The following is a 20,482-nucleotide window of genomic DNA, read 5'->3' on the forward strand; positions in this document are numbered from 1 at the left end:
CTGACATTAAAACAACTTTGCACTTTATCAGGCCAGGCCGATTGATTAAATAAAACAATTATAAAATAATAGTTCTAAAACAAAAAAAAACATCAAAAGGAAAGAAAATCCAACCAAAATCCTCCCAACGACCAGTTGCTTTAAATTGATTGATCCGTAAACACGGCGGCAGACACTGAACTATGAGCTTCCACTGAAGTGAAACAATACATTTATGGGGATTAAAGAAAAAACGGCAACGGCATGACGCCGTTATAAACAGGAGATATGTTATGATACTGAGCTGCAGCTTTTTGGTCTTCACTAGCTGCACTTTGGCGACCACACTGTTCCGCAGACAGCTGTGGGGGAAAAGGCAGCTACACACAGGTTTGATAATTAGCTTCAAGTGTAAGAGATTTCCACTGCAGGATGGAGTTGGTTCACGTTGTGCATTTTCTGCTCCAAAGACACTTCTACGTAATCATTGTTAAAGCACTTTACACACAAATGCCAGCACATCTAAAAAAAAAAAAAAGAAAGAAAAAACCAAACATCTTCTGACACTGACAGGCACTGAGGTAAACTGTGATCCAAATCAAAGCTGCAGTCACTCTGGAAGAATCTGAGGTCAAACAACAACAACGTGCTCTTAACAAGACTGATTTAGAGCACGTTACACCGTCAAAGTAATGAAAAACAATGCTGATTTTCCCTATAGTGTTTATACGGAGCTTATCTGAGAGCCTTAGTTTGGTCCTTTTGAGGAGGTCGAGGATGATGAGGATGTGGGACTGTGAGAGGAGAGGGCGCTGAAACCACTGGTTCCTGCCTGAGTTACAGCCTGTGATGCCACGGGAGCCACAGACTTCTGAGCAAACAGCATTCCTTTAAAATGAAATCAAATGAAGGATTAAAATGATATGTTTATATGATTGTTTTGTTACATTTAAGGCAAGGAAAGTTTGGAAATGATAAAGATGCAGCGAGGACACAGGAACAAGGAGAAAACTGATGCATAACAGTACATTATTAACATCACATAGAAGAGGCTGTTAGCTTAGCTTCAATTAGCAAAGAGACCTGAAACCAGTAGATAAGTGCTGACCTGGTTCAGTCTCATATGAGCAAAATCCAACAGTAAAAATCCAATGTAATTTTTTTTTTTATCAAATCAAAACATATACAGTGCTGTGCAGAAGTCTAAGGCCACCATTAGATTTGTTGTTTTAGCTGCTGCTATAACGACAATAGAGGATCATTATTTCTATTTCACTTTACTTGAACACATCCAGAAAATATGCAGTTTTTTGTTGTTTTTTAAAAAAAACAAAAAAAAAAACATCCTCTACAGGTGTCAAGTATTTAGCGTGATCTCCCCTTACACTTATCTGTTATTACTGGAGTGGAACCTTCATTAATGTTACTGCTAAATCCTGTGTTTGTCCTACTATTTCATTTGAAACGTCTATTACACCAGGTTTATTCAAGACATGCTTGAGCATTACGTGCACATGTTGCATGAGTTAAACTCATCGACAGCTCGATAATATATAAGAGCAGCTTTAAGTCGAATAATTTCATTCCAAATTCACATGATCACAGAAAAAACAACAGAAGTTTCAGGCACTGGAGGTGAAAACTTTTGCACGATACTGTATAACTTTAATATTTAATGCACATATATTGAACATAATTTAATTCATTTAAAAGTTATTTGTCAGTTTTTACTAAAGAAATATTGATTTAATTTGGGTGAAAAAATATATTTTAAAAAATGTAAATACCTTTTTTTCTTTTAATTCTTTGAAATAAAGAAAACAATGAAATCGTACCTGAGTAGATTGTTCCATTAACCTCCACAGACACGCTGATACTGGCTGCCCCATTAGTGGAGATACTCAGGGACAAATCCTGTTTGTTCTCTGTGGAAGAACAACAACAACAACAACAACAAAACCAGTTAATGGACTTTGTTACGCTCATGTTAATGAAGGATAAGCTCTGTGAAGTTATAAGTAAAACTCACCGTGTCCATTGTTAAGCTTGAGGTTCATCGGGTTGAAGTGAGAGGCCATGGCCAGCAGGTTTTGTTGGAGGGCCTGCTGCATGAGACGCTGCTGCTCCTCCGCCAGCCTCATCATCTTCTTCTCCGGAGTGTCGGCCATCGCTCCTGCTGCTCCTCGCTCCAGTCGCTCTCTGAGGTGCTCTATTGTGGCAGCTTGTGCCAACTGCTGCTGCTGCTGCTGCCCCAGAGCCAGAGCCATGGGCAATCGGCCGGGCATCACAGGGGTGACGCTATCATCTGGCAAATGTGTGAATTGCATTGTTACAGGGTAAAAAAAACTATTTCATTATCAATCTGCTAAATCTAACAACTGAAAGCAGAGCGTGTGAGAGCAGCAGAGCTATTGGAATGTGCACTCATCGTTCATGAAGCTCAATAACCCACAGCCGCTGCAGACTCTTTTTCTCAATTTTCACCCCCACACCAATGAAATCCCTCACTGATCTCTTAAAAACAACCTGCATTGTATCTTGATTATAGCTTCAACTGAGCAGCTATGGAAGTAAATCTGTGCCATCTGAGTTTGATTTCGAATTTCTAACACTGAATTTTTTTGCATCGAAATTAGACTTTGAATTTTAAAAACCATCAAATTTCAAGCACTGTTTTTTTTTGCCATTCATTTTTTTTTCCAACGTTGAAATAAATTCAGTGTAAAAAAAAATTGATGTCTCAAAAAATTCAGTTGCAAAAAATTCAATGTCTCAAAAAATTCAGTCGCAAAAAATTCACTTGCAAAAATTCAGTCGCAAAAAATTCACTTGCAAAAACATCAGTTAATATCCGGGTCACCAGAGAGAAGCAATCGATCCCTGTCTCAATGCATCCAAGTTATGAGGTTTAGTATTAAACTGTAATTCATGTATGGCCAATGGAGCGTATGTTGATTGGTGTTGGATGAATTGAGACAGGGATCGATTGCTTCTCTCTGGTGACCTGGATATTAACTGATGTTTTTGCAAGTGAATTTTTTTGCGACTGAATTTTTGCAAGTGAATTTTTTGAGACATTGAATTTTTTGCAACTGAATTTTTTGAGACATTGAATTTTTTGCAACTGAATTTTTTGAGACATCAAATTTTTTGCAACTGAATTTTTTTAGACATCAAATTTTTTTTACACTGAATTTATTTCAACGTTGAAAAAAAAATGAATGGCAAAAAAAAAAACAGTGCTTGAAATTTGATGGTTTTTAAAATTCAAAGTCTAATTTCGATGCAAAAAAATTCAGTGTTAGAAATTTCGAAATCAAACTCAGATGGCACAGATTTACTTCCATAAGCAGCAGAATGCATGTGTATATTCTGAGACTGTAACAGAGATACTTCAAAACTGGAGTGAGTAAAAAAGGTCAGCACAAGGCAGCCACGTTATTTATTTATGGTACTTTTCAAATGTGCTATAAGAGCACGGCGAGCGTCATCCAACGGTGTCAAACTATAATTATGGAATCTGAACTGGATTTAAAGGTAATCTCAGGGAAAAAAAAAAAACAGGTTACTTTTGAGTTGAGAATAACAACAGAGATCACCAGCTTTACAACCGACACAACACAATCAGACCGACGCGCCGTTCTACCTGCGTTTCTCCTGAGGTTTGGACTAGCTGAGGTGTGCATGTTGTTGTGAGTCGGCGTGGTTTGAATAGAGGGAGAAGAGAGGAGCGATGGCGGAGCAGCACTCGGGGAGGGAGAGTATCGGTACAGGCTGTTTGTGTAGCTGGGACGTCGACCTTCTCTGCGGTTGCTGTCGATGGCAGCCTGCAGCTCACCGGGAGAACTCAGCCGCTTCTTCTCACACTCAAACGGGTAAAGATACTTCATATACCTACAGGGCATAGCATCGATGTCAGAGAGGGATTGTATTGAAACTAAATTTTCATTCAGATCATTTTAACTTCAGTGTGTGTATTTGAGTTTCAGCAAGAGTGTGGTAAAGTATCCGGTCATCCTATAAAATTCTTTATATAGAGGATTCCAAAGCTGACAGGAAGTTATACTGTAACTTCTTAATTGTCAACTATTTTGATAATCGATTCATTGTTTTTTTTCATGATTAAAACAAGATTTCTGATTGTTTTGGCTTCATTAATGTGAATATTTTCTTCATTTCTATGCTCCACATAACAAAGAAATCATTAAAAACTGAAGCATTTTGGTTTGTGGACAAAACAAGACATTCGAGAACATCATCATTTCAAGGTTTGACAAACACTGATCAACGTTTTTTAGCATTTTATAGACCAAACGATTAAACGATTGATCGTGAAAATAATTGACAGATTAATCGATTATGAAAAAAAGGCTGAAAACATTATTTTGATTATTACATTTGCACTCAAAAGACACATTTAAAGACAAGGGCACATTAACATGTATTTTCTATAGAATGTGATAACACAATTTTACTGCAATAATAAATCAAGTAAAGATAATCAAATTCACTTGGGTCATTATTTTTCCCCATCACGATGATTGTTTCTTTTTAACATTTGAAGCTAAATTTATAATTTAAAAAACAAAATTTACATGCGATTAGATTACTATTATCGTCAGTGACTCTGCTTCTTCATATTTGACGCTCATTTTATTTCTCAGACGCATCGACATCATGAGCCACAGATCTAAGAGACACCTACTGGGTGCGGAGGGTGAACGCAGCGCTGGTGATGGACGTTGGGAGGTTGAGACCTTTGGTGATTTCCCTCCAGATCTTCTTGTTAATAACCTCCACCAGGCCTCCCTTCTCCGTCACCAGCTTGTAAAGTCGGTACAGGTCCAGCACCTGCTTTGCCATGATGGGGATACGGTTCACAGGAGTTCCTGAACAAATGTGAGAATAATATATATACAGAAAGTGACGGTCAGTGATTTGTAGTCCTGTGGGAGGCACAAAGAGGAAGTGGACGACATTCTACCTGAGGGCCTGAGGATTGTGTTGGGCAATATGGCTTAGTATGCATAATCTGTGAGTGTTAACTACCCTAATGACGTTTATTTTTGAAGGATGGGGGCAGGGTTAATTCCAACAGCAGCTTGGTCATTGCATTCATTTCAGTTCTGGAGGAGGACGAGGAGGAGGAGGAGTCATTTCAAAGTCAACATTGTCTGCCAGCCAAATCGGGATTGGACAGCTAACTCGTCCAATCCCGATTTGGAGGAAAGCCAATTAATGAAGGAGGCTAAAGAGAAGTTGTGGGAATAAGATTACTTTGTTTTTGACATGCCACGGACACATACGCACATGTGCCATTGCTGTGACCTTTGTCCCTGCCTAAGTAGATTATTGACAGATTTCAGCTGCATTCGCAGCAATTTAGTTTAGACTGGATTTGCACATGTTCGGAAATGTGTGAAACAACAATCTGGACAAGATAAAAAACCTGTTATAAAAGCATGTGTTTTAAACACATTGTAAAATATAATTGAATTATAAAAATGAAATAATCTTCATTCAACATGGTTTCTGTTTAGAATGTGTTTTTATCAACTTCAGAAGGCATTTAATGTCATGTTATATTGAAATATCAATTATAACAAATGTAAAGGGGAGGGGCTTTTGTCACATAATTTTTTATATTCCTGGTAGTCAGGAGGATAAAAAACTGATTTACAATAAATTAATCAATTCATCTTCTAGCACTTTATCCTCCACATGAAGGTTGCGGGGCGTTGGTGCCAATCCACCAGTCCATCACATGACCACATAGAGACAAATAACCATCTTTACAATAAATTATACAACAAAAATAACAATACATTTAAATATTAACTGCTTTCCCAAATAGTTCTCTATTCAATTTTCACAGAAAAGTTCATTTTATATGAGAGCGAGTTAAATCTACAGAAAAGCTGACTTTAGCTCATCCAAAGATCAGTGGACTTCAGTGGTGTTAGACAGACTGAGGGTTTTGTAATTGGTTCACGGGCAGTTTAACTCGAATAATGGATACAAGACAAATCCCTGCTACAAAAGGACCGAGTAACACCTGTTAGTTTATTTGCCGTTTGGTCTCGTCTTACCCCTTTTCTGCATAAAGACAAAGAGGTCGTCGAGAAACTCCTTCCTCTGTGGGTCATTGTCCAGTTCATACAGCTTTAAATACAAACAAACAAACAAACAAATAAATAAATGAATGAACAAGCTTTTCTCCATGATCATTTCAGAGTTTGCCTTTCAACATAGGACCTATCAAATCTTCTGACCTTGGCAAAATCCCTGGATGGTTCTCCTCTTACTTTTCCTCCATCGTTTTCCTCAGTCCAGACGGCACTTCCTCTCTGTAAACACACACACACACACACACACACAGACACCAGTCAGCAGTCTGACTCTCTCAGACTGTCTCACGTCTGCTTTAAACAGTCAATGTAAGCAGGATAGTGTGGCATCAAACACTGGATCACTTCAGAGCAAAAGTGTTATTACTTTATACACAGATGACTATTTCCATTCAAATCCTTATCGGAAAACACTTCCCGTGTCCAAACCTGCTTCCCCAACCCCCACAGCAATAAACGTGCCTTCACAGACCTACAGTAAACAGCTGGGCACTGCAGTGGAGATGAAAGGTCCAATGCTCATTAGCTAGTTTAATGTGACATGCTACTCCTCCATCACCTCCCCTCATCCCCCCCCCCCTCCCCATGAGATGACAGTTAAAGGTTAAAAATGTGAGTGAAGGGCAGTGCGTGTGCAACTGTGTGGAAAAACATGTGGGTTAGTTATTGTTCCGTGAACCAAGAGCCGTGTGATGACGCAAGCATGAAAATCAAACCTGATGGGAAGAAAACACTCTTTAAGAAGGCGCCGTCGTTTCAATCACGGTCAGGAGCTGACGGGTTTTTCCAGTATCCTGGATATTTCTAGTCGAACAATCGTCGTCGTTGATTTCTTTTAAGAATATTGTGGAGCTACTTGCAGATATAATCACCTCGATTACTCGTTTGCCTTTTCTTGGGCACAACAGTGTGAAAGGCGTTGTTGACAATCAGCACATGCTCATCTTAATGCTTGTGTTTTAGACCACAAATAAAGGTTTAGGCTATTGAATGGACCAAATGCTAACATTGTCGTGGTTATGAGACTTTTGTCATTAAATGTTTATGTCCTTAACACACATTGTCGCATTCAAAGAATGTTTAGCACGGTGGCCTGATCCAACAACAGGCTGAGAAAATATAAAATTGGATCAATAATCTGCCATCTCTGAGTCCAGCTGTAACTCGCCTCATATTTGTATTGGAAACAATTTTGTTTGAAATGGTGGTGTGTGTGTGTGTGTGTGTGTGTGTCACCGTTTACAGTTCAGAAAATTCAAACTGTAAACACCACGCCACCATTTCAAGTCAACCAGAACCTGCGCCCCCATCCATTAAACTGCTCTGTTGATTAAAAAAAACAACAAAAGAGCTTAAAAAAGTTAAATTATCATTGTCATTTTAACGCTCCATTTTTCAGACGCGTGTACGTTTGCATGTTAAATACTGCATGAGCACTTAAGAGGCTCCTTCTCATTGTTGTTCCGCCCTTCACGCTGTGAGCAGAACTGGTTAAAAACGAGAGCTGTCATGGTGGGAAAGGTGGTAACACGGGCGCGTTAGCCGCCACACCTCTTATTCTGTGTGATCACACACACACCGAGGCAGTAGTGAGCTGCTTTGTTTTGTTCAATACAAACGAGCAACTGTGGCAAAACGCAGACTCTGTTCTTCTTCTTCTTCTTTTTTAATTTTTAAAGCTGCTAAACTGCTTGAACATTAATGCGTCCACTGGTTTATTCTAACACAAATGTGTCTGCGACGGCAGAGCTGTTGACAATTTCTTTAAAAATAAAGGACGTCTGCTCACACAACAGAAAGCCTATTGATGTGGTGGCAGATAAACATCCCAGGCTTTTCACCATCGGATGGAAATAAAACCCTTCCCCCTTATTGATGAGCCAGTGAGACCCACTGTGGATCTATTAACAAAGAGCATTCAGTTAATTGCTCACAAAGCTTTCACACATCCAGCCATGGGAATCCTAATACTATTTAGTATCTAGGTCAGCAAAAGGTTTCTTTTGTCTCCTTAAAAAAATGCCACTTTTATTACGTGCACATGTTTAATGTCTGTATTTAAATAACGAGTCTCAGCCGGCGAAGGAATAAAACGTCACAGTCTGATTGAAAAGTCTCATCAAAAACTCCAACTTTAACCGGAAACTACTCCTTATAAGGAGCGTCATTAAAACCGGTCATCTGTTGCATCAGAGCAACAGTGAAAATGAATCGATGCAACAGCGGGGTGGGGGGGGGGGGGGGGGGGGGCGAGCAAATGTTAAATCCAAATCAAATTATTGGGCCTTTATTCACCCGAACAAGTCAAGATCATTTATCTGGCCCCTCGCTGTGCTGAGAGCAGAGACAGAGGGGGGGTGGGGGGGGGGGGGGACATTGGCTCTCTGTCTCCACCCATTCTACATTTAATGGCTTTTACAGTGAAACTGCACACAAGTGGTGAACAATAGCTTTACAGCAGGGCGAGGCATACAATGCCCTCCTATAATAACGGGGGTCGAGGTGACAAAATAAAGCAAAATAAGGAGAGAAGCTGGAAATTGGTCATACGTATATCTTAACCAGCTGCCACCATCGAAACAAAAGATCCCGTGTTGGAGTGGACTTAACAATATTTGCATACAGTACGCGTCAAATAAGATAGCTCTGTTGGCAAACAAGCCTTGTTTTGAAATTCAGCGCCAAGAAAAACAACGATCCTAGGAGGTCAGTAAAGTGCAAGCATGTTTAATCCATCATCTGGGTTTAGGCTACAGGTTTTAACCAGAGCTGTGGCCAATGAAAACGCTTTTTATGTCCAACTCGGGGAGACAAAGGTCAAAGGTAGATAAAGAAGATTTTAGCAGAAATAACCAGCTCCGCCCAGACGATCCGACCACATTAAGAGGTTCACACAGATCTCGGCACATACGGGTCAAAGCATCACCTGCTGTTTCTACAGACGACGAATCACAGTCCAAGTAGCATCCGAGTCTGAAACTAATTTACTAAATGAGTAAATCAGTATGAGCAACACTTGATCTTGTTAAACCGCCTGAAACGCATTCAACATTGTGTGCAGCAGCAGCAGCAGCAGCACCACACAGGAAACGACACACATTCCCACTGCAGCAGTAGTATATAACGTATTGATCACTTTCGGCTAAATTAGCCCGCCATTTAGCGTTGCCAAGCGACAGCTAAATTATGCAAAGCTATCGTCCGCAGCTACCTCGGCAGCTGTACATTGTTCCAGCCTTGTTGTTGTTGTTGTTGTTGTTTTTTACAAAAGACAAATGTTTCAATGGCAGCAGCTCTAGGATTTATGATAAATAAGGACCAGCATTAACACAAAATTGTTGTTTTGAGCAACAGCCATAAAACCTAATGTATAGAAATCACGAGTCTAAAACGTATTTTTGTAGAAAACAAGAGATAGCCAACAACAGAAGGACATTCTGCTGCACTGAGATAACTATAACTGTAAACTTTAGGAGTAGCTGCCTGCTGGTATGCTGTTAGCCACTATCCCTGCAGAGTCGACCCTCCACCAAAAGGCCTCATTAATCATAATGCATTGTATTGAAGTGGGGCCTTTTCAAGGGAAACATACACACAGAAGAACCAATGGGATCAGGCGTCATAAACAGTAAACTAGAACCACGAGGGGAGACCCTCTTTTCTTAGAGTAGCTACATATTTGCAGGAAAACATAGAAACAAAACTGTCACATCTGATCTTGTGTTGATTATGATTAGATTCAAAGGAAATCCCCCCCCCCCCCTCACTGTGGCAATTCTTTAGACTGTAGCTCACCCTCACGGCAAATCATTACCATAAATACATGCTCGAGGTTTTCCCGCTAATCCTCTCCTCCGTTTCTGTCAGTTCTCAAGCGGCTACTTGGAACTTAAAATTGGACCAGAGCCAAGACCAATTAACCCCGGCAGATGAACCAATGTGTGTTTTTGAACACAACGCGAGACCCAAGACGAAGCATGTCAGAACAAGAGACCTCTGGCCTGGCCAGTAATTACCCCGAAACACTATCAAGTTTGGGCATCTTGCCAACGAGGCACGCTCCTTCCTCCGCTCGCAAGAAAACAGCAGTAAGTGGGCAGTCAGTCTGACTCTCAGCAGGAAGGAGTGCGACAATTATTACGAAACCACAGAGGGAAGTCACAGGGAGTCTTCTTCTATCAAGACGAGGCCCAGACTCCATCAACATGGAGCTTGATTCAACAATATTTCCAAGAATACATTGAGATACACGTCTGTATTAATGAAAGATGATTTTCTTAAACACAATACAACCCTTTTGATTTTGGCACAAAAGTGTAAGATCGTGTACCTGTTTTAATGGCTCATCATAGCCCCAGTCAGAAAGGCCATTGGCTGATGTGAAGGCGTGTTGACCAGCAGGAGACAGGATGTCCTTCTCCTCATGCTCCTGTTTTATTGCTGGAGGTGGAGATGCAGATGTTTCCTTCATAGGAGCCGATTGAGACGTGGGATAAGCAGAGAAGTGGAAGCCAGGAACCGGGTGCAGTCGGAGCTTCTTCGCCAGTTGATTCTCCTCTTCCTCGTCCTCTTCCTCCTCGTCGTCATCGTTGTCAGCCATCTCCCGCTCCTCCTCCTCCTCGTCTTCGTCCGTGTCTTCATCGTCGTCCGGATCCATTCTGCTGAGGTGGTTTTTCAGGGCTTGCGGAGCGTGTTGAAACAACACAGAGTCCAGAGAGGAGCCAGAGGCTCTGGCTGCAGCGGCGTGCTGTGCGAACAGCAGCTGAGCCTGCAGATGCTTCTCTTGCAGGTTCATCTCCAGTTTGGCTCCTTGTTGTCTCTGCAGATGCTCCATCATTGCCTCCAGTTTCACCCCGGTCGGACTGGAGTGAGGGAAGCCGGCGGAACTGGCCTCCTCAGATAAGCTAGACTGTGTGGATCAAACGTACAAATTCATTTGTCATGAAAATGCCACATAGGTACATTTCACCTCACTGCTCATAGTGACATCTTGGATTTGTGTTGTGTAAATATTCGAAATATAGAACTGGATACTGCATTCAACAAGTATTTAATTAATTATTTTACCAAACTTTTACCAAATAATATGTCTAAACAAGTCAAAACCATTTGCTTTGGTTCAAATAATTAGGATGCCTGTGCTTTAAAACAATAAAGGAGGATTATATTGATTATTAATGAACAGGAAATGCACTGATTCAGTTAAGGACAAATCAGCAGCAGTTTCCTGTTGGATAAAGCTGGAAAAATCTACTTCAAAATAGAATGAAAAAAAAAAAACAGGGGGTAATTAGACAAACTAACCTTTGGATACCAATCGATTACTCGGTTCTGTGCAGGGAAATCAACTTCATTTCAAAGTGAAGGCAAATATAACGCATCGATAGAACTAAAAAAAAACGAACGACCCCAAACGTAACGTGTGTCTAAAGAAGACTTTTTCGGTGTAAAAGATCACTCGCTCTCTTTTAAAATGACTTCATTAATCGCCATTTGCTTTGTTACAGTAACAAACACGAGCGGCAGCGTTTGAAACAACAGTCGTCGACACACTCACCATTTGCGCCTTCGTGTAATCCATCATCGTCAACAACAGGTCGTATCTAGTGTTTCCTTCTGTCCTCCGGCAGAGACGAATCTAATCTCATAACGATTCTTTCCCTCAAACAGGAAGATTCTTCTGGTCAGATTTGATATTCAGGAAAAAAAAAAAAAAAAAAAAAAAAAGAGCCTCCCGGTGTGGTTTGGGCTGAAGGAGGAGGAGGAGGAGGAGGAGGAGGAGGGGTCGTCTGCTATGTGCTTTACCTCCCTGGTCACTGCGCATGGAAACTCAAACATCTCTGATTGTCTTTGACTGGGTGGCCCTACACCCCCCCCCAACTTGGATGAATGAAAGGCCCGCCCCGTGCGTAAAAGCTCGTGGAGAGGATCTGTGTGGAGCTGTGACCGCCCACTTCACAAAGAAATCCCACCCTGAGGCTCAAGCCGCTGCTGTTATTCGTACACGTGTGCGGTTGTCGAGGGGTAATATGACCTCTGCTAAAAATATATCACCACGCAACATTTTTGTTGTTTGGGGCCTGGAGCTGCTTCACCCACCGCGCTGTAAGCGGATCTGTGACCTCTTCCTCTCCCAGTAGTAGTGGGAGCAGCAGGCTGCCACTGCTGAAATATGCATGGACATTCACTTCTACTGTAAAGTTCTTTCACGGTTCTGCTGCTCACAGGGTTCTGCACACACACACACACAGATAATTTGTAAAATGTGAATTATTATGGAAGCAAATCTGTGCCATCTGAGTTTGAATTCGAATTTCTAACACTGATTTTTTTTTGCATCGAAATTAGACTTTGCATTTTAAAAACCATCAAATTTCAAGCACTGTTTTTTTTTTTTGCCATTCATTTTTTTTTCAACGTTGAAATAAATTCAGTGTAAAAAAATTCGATGTCTCAAAAAATTCAGTTGCAAAAAATTCGGTGTCTCAAAAAATTCAGTTGCAAAAAATTCGATGTCTCAAAAAATTCAGTTGCAAAAAATTCGATGTCTCAAAAAATTCAGTCGCAAAAAATTAACTTGCAAAAATTCAGTCGCAAAAAATTCACTTACAAAAACATCAGTTAATATCCGGGTCACCAGACAGAAGCAATCGATCCCTGTCTCAATTCATCCAAGTATAATTTAAGTAGCTCGAAGCAGAGCCAAGTCTCCTTTCTAAATATGGTCATCCTAATTAAAGTCCAGTAACTTTTAGCTGTTTAAAACATCATCTTTTTGCTACTGGTTTGTAATATCCTCATTTTTCTGTGCTGTTTGTGATGACAGGGTCGTCAGCATGATGACATTTTGCAGTTAACCAGGCGCTTATTGCATTTACTCAGTTCGTCTGATAGACAACAAGGAGCAGCCAGTGGTGGCGCCACAAATCAAGTTATGAGGTTTAGTATTAAACTATAATTCATGTATGGCCAATGGAGCGTACGTTGATTGGTGTTGGATGAATTGAGACAGGGATCGATTGCTTCTGTCTGGTGACCTGGATATTAACTGATGTTTTTGCAAGTTTAGACTTAATTTTTTGAGACATTGAATTTTTTGCAACTGAATTTTTTGAGACATCAAATTTTTTGCAACTGAATTTTTTGAGACATCAAATTTTTTTACACTGAATTTATTTCAACGTTGAAAAAAAATCAATGGCAAAAAAAAAACAGTGCTTTAAATTTGATGGTTTTTAAAATTCAAAGTCTAATTTCGATGCAAATAAAATTCAGTGTTAGAAATTCAAATTCAAACTCAGATGGCACAGATTTGCTTCCATAAATTATTTAACTTTAAAGGTGCTATACGTAAGAAAACTAAACGATCATGATGTGACATCAGAGACGAAGGAAACACAAAACAATAGTGGGCATAAAAAGCCTCACGACTCCTCTCAAAAACAGGAAGGAGATAGGATAATCTTCATCTCAGCATAGGATCATAACATACAAAAGTAGAAATAAGACAATATACTGTGAAAGGTGCCATATGTAAGAATGTGGCCAAAAACCGCTTCGGCAGCTGAGACTCTACTGACTGCAATGATTGGTAGACGGCGGTAGGTGGCGCCACATGACGCCAAAACATGGTTTCAAAACATAAACATGATTTGCAGTCTGCAAAATATATATTTTTAATGCAAATATTTTGTCTGTACTGTTGTTGTTGGTGAGTTCAGTTTGTTATATGAACATTATTCCTGAGTCTCTGTGACATATTAGGAGGATTTTATGATTTATTACATAAGGCACCTTTAAATGTGTGTAAGGTAACAAATGAAAACAAGGTAAACAATAACATAATGTTTACAGGTTAACCGTGCACTCAGCTAAGACAGTGTTATAATTAGCGGTATTGCACAGGGAACGAGGCAGAAGAAATGAAGGAAAATGAGGGTCTGCTGTGGAGCTGCATTAAAACACAGACGGCTGAAAACAGAGGGATTTGACAACAGACCTGTCAGTGTGGATACTTCATGGACGGCAGCAACCGAAGACAGAGAATCAGCCAAGGTTAGCTAATGCTCTCGCTATCGCTCATACACTTTGTCAGTGGACATTTAATGTCCATGCCTTTACAGACACAGTGTTTTACAGTCTGTTTACTTGCATGTTAAAAGTCAAACTTAAGTCAGACTAGGACAATAATTCGGTTTTCTTAATGTCATGTAAGCACATGAGTAGGACAGACATACCTTGATAATGCATGTCATAGTCCGATTACTCCTGCATGTATACACTTAGTTGGACCGGATGTTCTGTACACGCACCGACATTTCCTCCCCAGTCCTTGAACCCGAAGCAAGAGGCGACGTATAAACTGCTGTGCTGTTCCTGGAAATCCTACTTTCTTCTGACAACAACCGCAACCGCAAGAGCCACGGTCCATACGTATCAGGACTTACATGTACAGCAGGTAAGAAACAGAACCGCAGCACGAGCCAATTCACAGTCCAAGGTTGTTTTTCCGTTATGTAAAGGTCAACAGGAAACTGATTCAATAAGCACCAGCTTATAGAGAGCTGGATCCTCTCCTCCGCATGTGTACTTTGACTCTGCAAGTCGCCCAATTGCCTGTTTTAGTTCGATTAAACTGTACATGCGAGTGCCTGAAGTGGGGAAAAATTTGTACCAGTATGCATATATGTCCGTCGGTATTACCAAATTGTTTAAATCTTCAGTAAATTAAATACACCATAAGATATTAGTCATTTTCATTTATTTACTCATTCAGTCGATATTAAACTACTACCAACTAAAAACTGGACTTTGAATTCACTTTGCCAACTTGAATATTTTGATTGTCAATAACATTTCCAACATCCAGTTAAACTTCAAGCACAGTCAATTTCATTTGGTGTCCTGTTACCATGCCGTTCTTAAGAAGTTAATATAAAACATTCATGAAAAATGTTAACTTTTAATAGATATTGTTCTTCTCTTCCATCTTCTTGACACAGATCATCTCCCTCATAATGTCCTTCTTTAAAAATGAAAAATATTTAATTGTGTGCCAGTACTTGAAATGAAACCCTCTAATCATGTGATTATTGTCCATTGCTGAGCCTACAGACATGAATCAAAGTAGACTCAGGTAGGAGAATAAAACCAGTCATTTACAGTAGATACAATATATCAACTGCATTATTAAAATAGTATATTTCTTCTTTATTATTTATAGACATACAGCACTGTGAAACTAAGACATATGACATTGTTTTAGAAGAGAAGCACCGGACTTATTCTGGTCCCTGAAAATATGATTTTAATGTTTGTGAAAAAACATTACACCATTTGCCATTTGGACACGTTTATGTAAGCATGTAAATTATCCCTGAAATGAAAAACATGATTCAACATAGACAGATTACAGTAGAATGATTTTTACATTCATGTGAAAATGCTGCTCCCTGGAGGTGAACATGTGACTCTCGCATGAATGTGTCTGCACACAGCGAGACGACATGCAGCGACATTAAAATGATGCTCTGCTCTCTATTTAAACAACTTGTAAAGAAGTGCTGCTTCAAATTCTACTCTCTCAAATATCCACAAAATACTTGTGACACTCAATAAAGATACATTTTCCTTTATTAGGTTCGCCAATATTTTACAAGCAAAAGAACGAAATAAAGGTCAATTAAATATCACATGTATTAGGAGGCAAACATTTAGAAACAGGGGTTATGTGTCCTGTGGATTTCCACCATTAGATATCTAAAGGGAAAAAAAAAAAATTCTGTTTAACTGCCACATTACAGCCAATATTGAAGTGGGAAAAAACATGTCTATCTGGAGAATTCGATACCTTGGTGTTTACACTTTGTCAATGCCAAGCTCTTCAGGTGTGGGGATGCCAAGCTCTTTTAATACCGGCTGCAGCTCCTGGATCAGGTATGGGTAGATGTCTTTATGAGGTCCTGCCTTGTGCTGAGGAAATAAGCAATGGTAAAACTTATTACTAATTAACCTACGACAACCACATTCAAATATCCTGGTTGGCAATATTCCCAGAATTATTCATACGCCCAGAAGCCTTTCTCTCACCTTGAATGCTTCCAAAATTCGGACAGCACTGGCAAAGTCGTCCAACCTCCGACAGGCTCTCAGTATTGCCTCAATAATCTTTGGCTCAGGTACCAGATCGTGACCAACCAAATTGTTCATCCCTGAAATAAAGAATTTGGAGGAGCAACACATTTAATCCAATTTTTTTACTTTACAATATTTATCCAATGGAGAAACAAAAAAACAGGCAAAAACCCAGTGAACAGTATGTTCTGTGCAGTCTGTCTGATATGCTGTACAGCCCCGGTCCCAAAATGGCTGCCATATATGGCCTACACAAGCCAAATGCCTGGCCTATACCCATGTACCTTCATGGAAATGGACTATTTTCAATCAAGGAGCAATTCAGTATTTACACCGTTACGCCGATGCAGTGGTGCTGCACCAGGCTCTAGTTGCAGGCAAAACACATGTTCAGATTGCTCCACCAAATAAAAGTAATGCATGTCACATGATTGTATTATTTTTTTTATTTTTTTTACAGTTGAAGATATCCCAATATAAATATAATTTTAGCTTAAATCAATTGGGATTTGATGTCCTTGAAATGTGTTGATGTCCTTGAAATTATTTCATAACGTCTCAATATATAAATAATTTGAATTTTAGACAACGCAACCCCATATGCAGAACTACTGCATGACTTCCTGCTTACATTGTTATGTTCAACCACAAGGACTGTCCACAGATGGCAGCCCGCACGTACACAGCGGCTCAGTACTCTCTGTTTTTGCCACAAAGAGAGTGTACCAACTAAATTTTGTTGTGGAAGTACAATGACAATAAAACTTCCTTATGTCGCTACAGAGTAATTTCTTCAAGTCTTGTGATTCCACAAAAAACATCTTCCTTTTTGTTTCTTTTAAAAAGGGAGTGCACAGACTGAGAAACAACCCCACAAAAAATGACATGCTTCAGGTGCCAAGGTGGAGACAATTATTCAGGAAGTGAAGTTTAAGTCACATACTGCCACCAAATTATTATTAAAAAAAAAACAGTTGTTGTTTTTTTTAATAATTTGTCCGTTCGTGAGCAGCATGAACCAAAAGTACATATTTCAGATTATTGTATTTATTGCCACACAAATACATTATGAGATTACAGTTAGCTCTAAATTACAAACAACAACAACAACGTTCCCCAGTATGCAATCGGTCTCATTTCAATGACTTCAGTAAATGTACCTTTTCTCAGCTCCCATGCATCAAGGTCTGGCTTGCTGAAATAGGTGACCCAGCGGGCATCAAACTCCTCATCAGTCTCTTGCTTCGCATGCGAGTAGCACCTTGAGGCAAGAGGAGCTGCAGAATGAAAACAATGCGAGTAAAGCAGTTTCAACTTATGCCAAGGTGTAAAGATGGGCATAACAGTATTGTCAAACACACCCACGCTGAGTGAAGTGAGAGAAAGACAAGTAATCATGCACGTAGTTGGATTATAGCCAACATCCTCATTTGACCTAACAACCTAGCAAGCCAATAACACTGTGACAGAAAATAGATATATTTAAATGATGATTATTACAGTGTATTAAAATACATGTTGCGAACCGTAATTTCACTGATGACTCCGACTCCACATCATCCGAATAGAATTGATAGAATTATACAATAAGGTCAGCTAAGATGGTTATTCCAATGTCACATGTTGCCATTAAAGTACGGGTCCATTAGAGATCGTTACTTTCGCCGATACAAAACAACAACAGTATTCGATATGAATAACATTAGCTCATCAATTAGCTGATAAAACACAGGTACAGTCAACTAACCGTAGTTAGCATTGTTAGCAGCACAACCACTGGGCCCGAGCCATACACCGGGTCATGACAAGGACATGGGCACCATGGCGCTCAACACCAGGGCAGTTTCACAGGAGCACACTCTCAAACTGTGCGACCAATGAGTGTGTTAAACGACAGTTAACTCACTGTGACTGAAACATTAATATATTGACAATATGGCGTATTATACAAGAATATAGTAACACCGGCTAAGCTAGTAACTGTCGCTATGTGGCTAAAGGCACGTTAAATTTGCGTCAACGGTTAAATGTTTCAGGCGTTACCCTAATTAAAACCAACAACATTCAGATATGAAAGAAGCGTAAGAAAATACCTTGGCAGCCTGGCTGTGTGCGAGCCAAACTCCGAACACCGGAGACGGAGAAGCGGACGGCGGCTCTGAACATGATGCTTGACTCCTAGCTACAGACACACTCACTGCTACAGGATTTGTCTCGCTAGCCGTTTTGCGCCGGAAGCGCACTGCGCATGCGGGAGTCCGCCATCTTGGACAGCAGGTGTTATGCCGAGTTCTGTTCTGTGCCTGCCGAGAATTGCATGCATCTGACGGGAACGCGCACATCTGAAGCGGAACAATCGACAACCACGTACTTTTATGACAAAGCTACGGCTCGAAGGTGATACTTTTTTGGGATTTATTAGCAGTGATAAGTCATCCGAGTACAGAAGTGTGCAGTGCATTTTTCTGCAAAAAAATATATCGCCTTCAAGTCGTAGCTTGCCATAAAAGTATGAGCTTGTTGATGTCTGATGGTTTCCGCTCCAGCTGTGCGCGTTCACGTCAGATGAATGCAATTCTTTGCAGGCACCCATAAGTCGGCAAAACACCTGTTATGGGACGTGACATGGACAAACGAAACAAAAAATAATACTTTTCTCGACAACCTTTCTTTATAAATATTTACAGGCGAATACATTTCACAAGACTTTACGGTGTTATTAAGTACTGTGTTATCTAGTGTTACTGTCTTGTAGTTGATTAAATGCAATGTATAAACTCACGAACAACACTAAAAACATACATTTGAGATGCTTTTGAAAAGTCAAAGGTTAATCATTCCTTTGATTCCTTAATATGTAAATACATTTCCTCCATAATATGAGCAAATACAGTAAAAACTACTTATCTGACTATTTGTACTAATAATGAACATTTCAACATGCACATAAAAATGACCACTACTGATTTATACTATTTATACTATCATGACCTTGATACATCGATGACTTACTGATTAACAAATATGGATTAAAAGAATATCTTGAATTTTTACCATTTGAGGCGAGTGTGACCAAGTGACATCACCCATAAGAATGTGAACTCCTGTTATGAAGCCTTGAGATTTGGAGTTTGACCGTCATCACAATGAGGCCCCCTGGTGTCTATTCAGTATATCGTTACCTCCAGGGTTCCTTCATTTGGCAAACCAGAAGACTTCGTCCACATTTTATTTACGGTCGATGTGTGGGAGCTGCACAAATACGAAGCTGCAAAAGTAAAATAATCCTCTGATCATCTCATAAGTAACACATTTCTGATATTTCATGATATGCAGTCAGACTTTGGTTGGGGAAGCAGAGACCATGCACTCCGGTCCTCCTGCAGAACTCTCTGTCTCTCTGTGTGGTTTTGTGGAGGTTGATATCCCGGCTCCTGAGGGTCCAGTGGGTCTTTGGAGAGCAGGATACAGATGGCAGGAACTGTCCTCTGTGTGCTTGTACCTGCCGCTCCAGCCTGTTGTGGACTCGCCCAAATCTCCGTCACTGTCTTGTGGTAGAGTTTGGACACTTGGTGCAGTCCCTCCACTTTACGTTTTAGGATCTCTACACAGGTGATGGTCTTGGTGACTGCTCTACCTGAGCCAGTGAAAACCACTTGCCTCAGCAATGTCCCACTACCATCTCTGCTCTCCCCTTGCATGCGAGCTGTTACAAACCTCAGTAAATTGCAGATCTTGCTTCCTCCTTTCACTCTCATATACAGAGTGTCTGCTGCTAGGCCTTGGATTGGATAAGGACACCTGTCTTCTATTCGGCTGATTCTCCTGAAGTGGTTTTGTCCAGGCTTTGTAGATACAGATGAAGACGGCAGAGAGGGACTGAGTGAAGCCGACTGTGGCTCCATTGTAGCGCCGCATGCTTCGCTTGAACTCTTCATCTGACCTGTGGGTTCAGTCCAACGAAACAACAGCGTCTGAAGCTGCAGCTTTGGAGATCTAAGGCAGTTTTATTTTCTTCAAAAAATACAAAACAAAACAAAAAAAACCCATCTATAATCCAAACTTGTGTCTTATCTTGATCTTCTGTCTGTGTTGTATTTGTTTTTAGTCTAAACTATACTAAGATGACTGCCAACATAATAAACAGGGCACTTTTTCTTCTAATCCCATTGATGTGAAGGAAAAGACGTCCTTGCACCATTTAGCACCGAGGACAGCTGATGCCAACTGACACATATGAG

The 20,482-nt window shown here is 40.2% G+C and overlaps 3 protein-coding genes across 3 annotated transcripts; all 3 read right to left on the reverse strand.

Moving 5' to 3' along the window:
• Positions 1–727: 727 nt before the first annotated feature.
• On the reverse strand, positions 728–11,728 carry LOC310930315 (AT-rich interactive domain-containing protein 3A-like; the record flags this gene model as incomplete). The annotated part of the gene is made up of 9 exons (XM_083893248.1): positions 11,665–11,728; positions 10,438–11,016; positions 6,252–6,326; positions 6,069–6,141; positions 4,685–4,868; positions 3,626–3,873; positions 2,009–2,284; positions 1,815–1,904; positions 728–867 (listed from the first exon to the last, which is right to left on the reverse strand). Exons 1-9 carry the CDS (start codon positions 11,689–11,691, stop codon positions 728–730), a joined length of 1,692 nt encoding a protein of 563 aa, XP_083749374.1. The 5' UTR covers positions 11,692–11,728.
• Positions 11,729–15,452: 3,724 nt separating this feature from the next.
• On the reverse strand, positions 15,453–18,470 carry LOC310930586 (cytochrome c oxidase subunit 5A, mitochondrial-like). Its single transcript, XM_083893618.1, has 5 exons — positions 18,335–18,470; positions 17,402–17,518; positions 16,197–16,318; positions 15,958–16,079; positions 15,453–15,866 (listed from the first exon to the last, which is right to left on the reverse strand). The coding sequence occupies exons 1-4, from the start codon at positions 18,405–18,407 to the stop codon at positions 15,966–15,968; spliced, it is 426 nt and encodes a 141-aa protein (XP_083749744.1). The 5' UTR covers positions 18,408–18,470; the 3' UTR covers positions 15,453–15,866; positions 15,958–15,965.
• Positions 18,471–19,564: 1,094 nt separating this feature from the next.
• LOC310930623 (ribonuclease P protein subunit p25-like protein) lies at positions 19,565–20,179 on the reverse strand (the record flags this gene model as incomplete). Its single annotated transcript, XM_083893658.1, has 1 exon — positions 19,565–20,179. One exon carries the CDS (start codon positions 20,177–20,179, stop codon positions 19,565–19,567), a length of 615 nt encoding a protein of 204 aa, XP_083749784.1.
• Positions 20,180–20,482: the final 303 nt, after the last annotated feature.

This window comes from Microchirus variegatus (assembly GCF_963457635.1).
Source record: "Microchirus variegatus genome assembly, chromosome: 8".
Lineage (NCBI taxonomy): Eukaryota > Metazoa > Chordata > Actinopteri > Pleuronectiformes > Soleidae > Microchirus > Microchirus variegatus.

Coding starts and splice junctions, on each gene's coding strand:
- LOC310930586 (XM_083893618.1), bottom strand. CDS start 18,407: ATGTTCAGAGCCGCCGTCCGCTTCTCCGTCTCCGGTGTTCGGAGTTTG. Junction 16,319..17,401: donor TGCATGGGAGCTGAGAAAAG/GTACATTTACTG, acceptor TCTTTATTTCAG/GGATGAACAATTTGGTTGGT. Junction 16,080..16,196: donor GAATTTTGGAAGCATTCAAG/GTGAGAGAAAGG, acceptor TTATTTCCTCAG/CACAAGGCAGGACCTCATAA.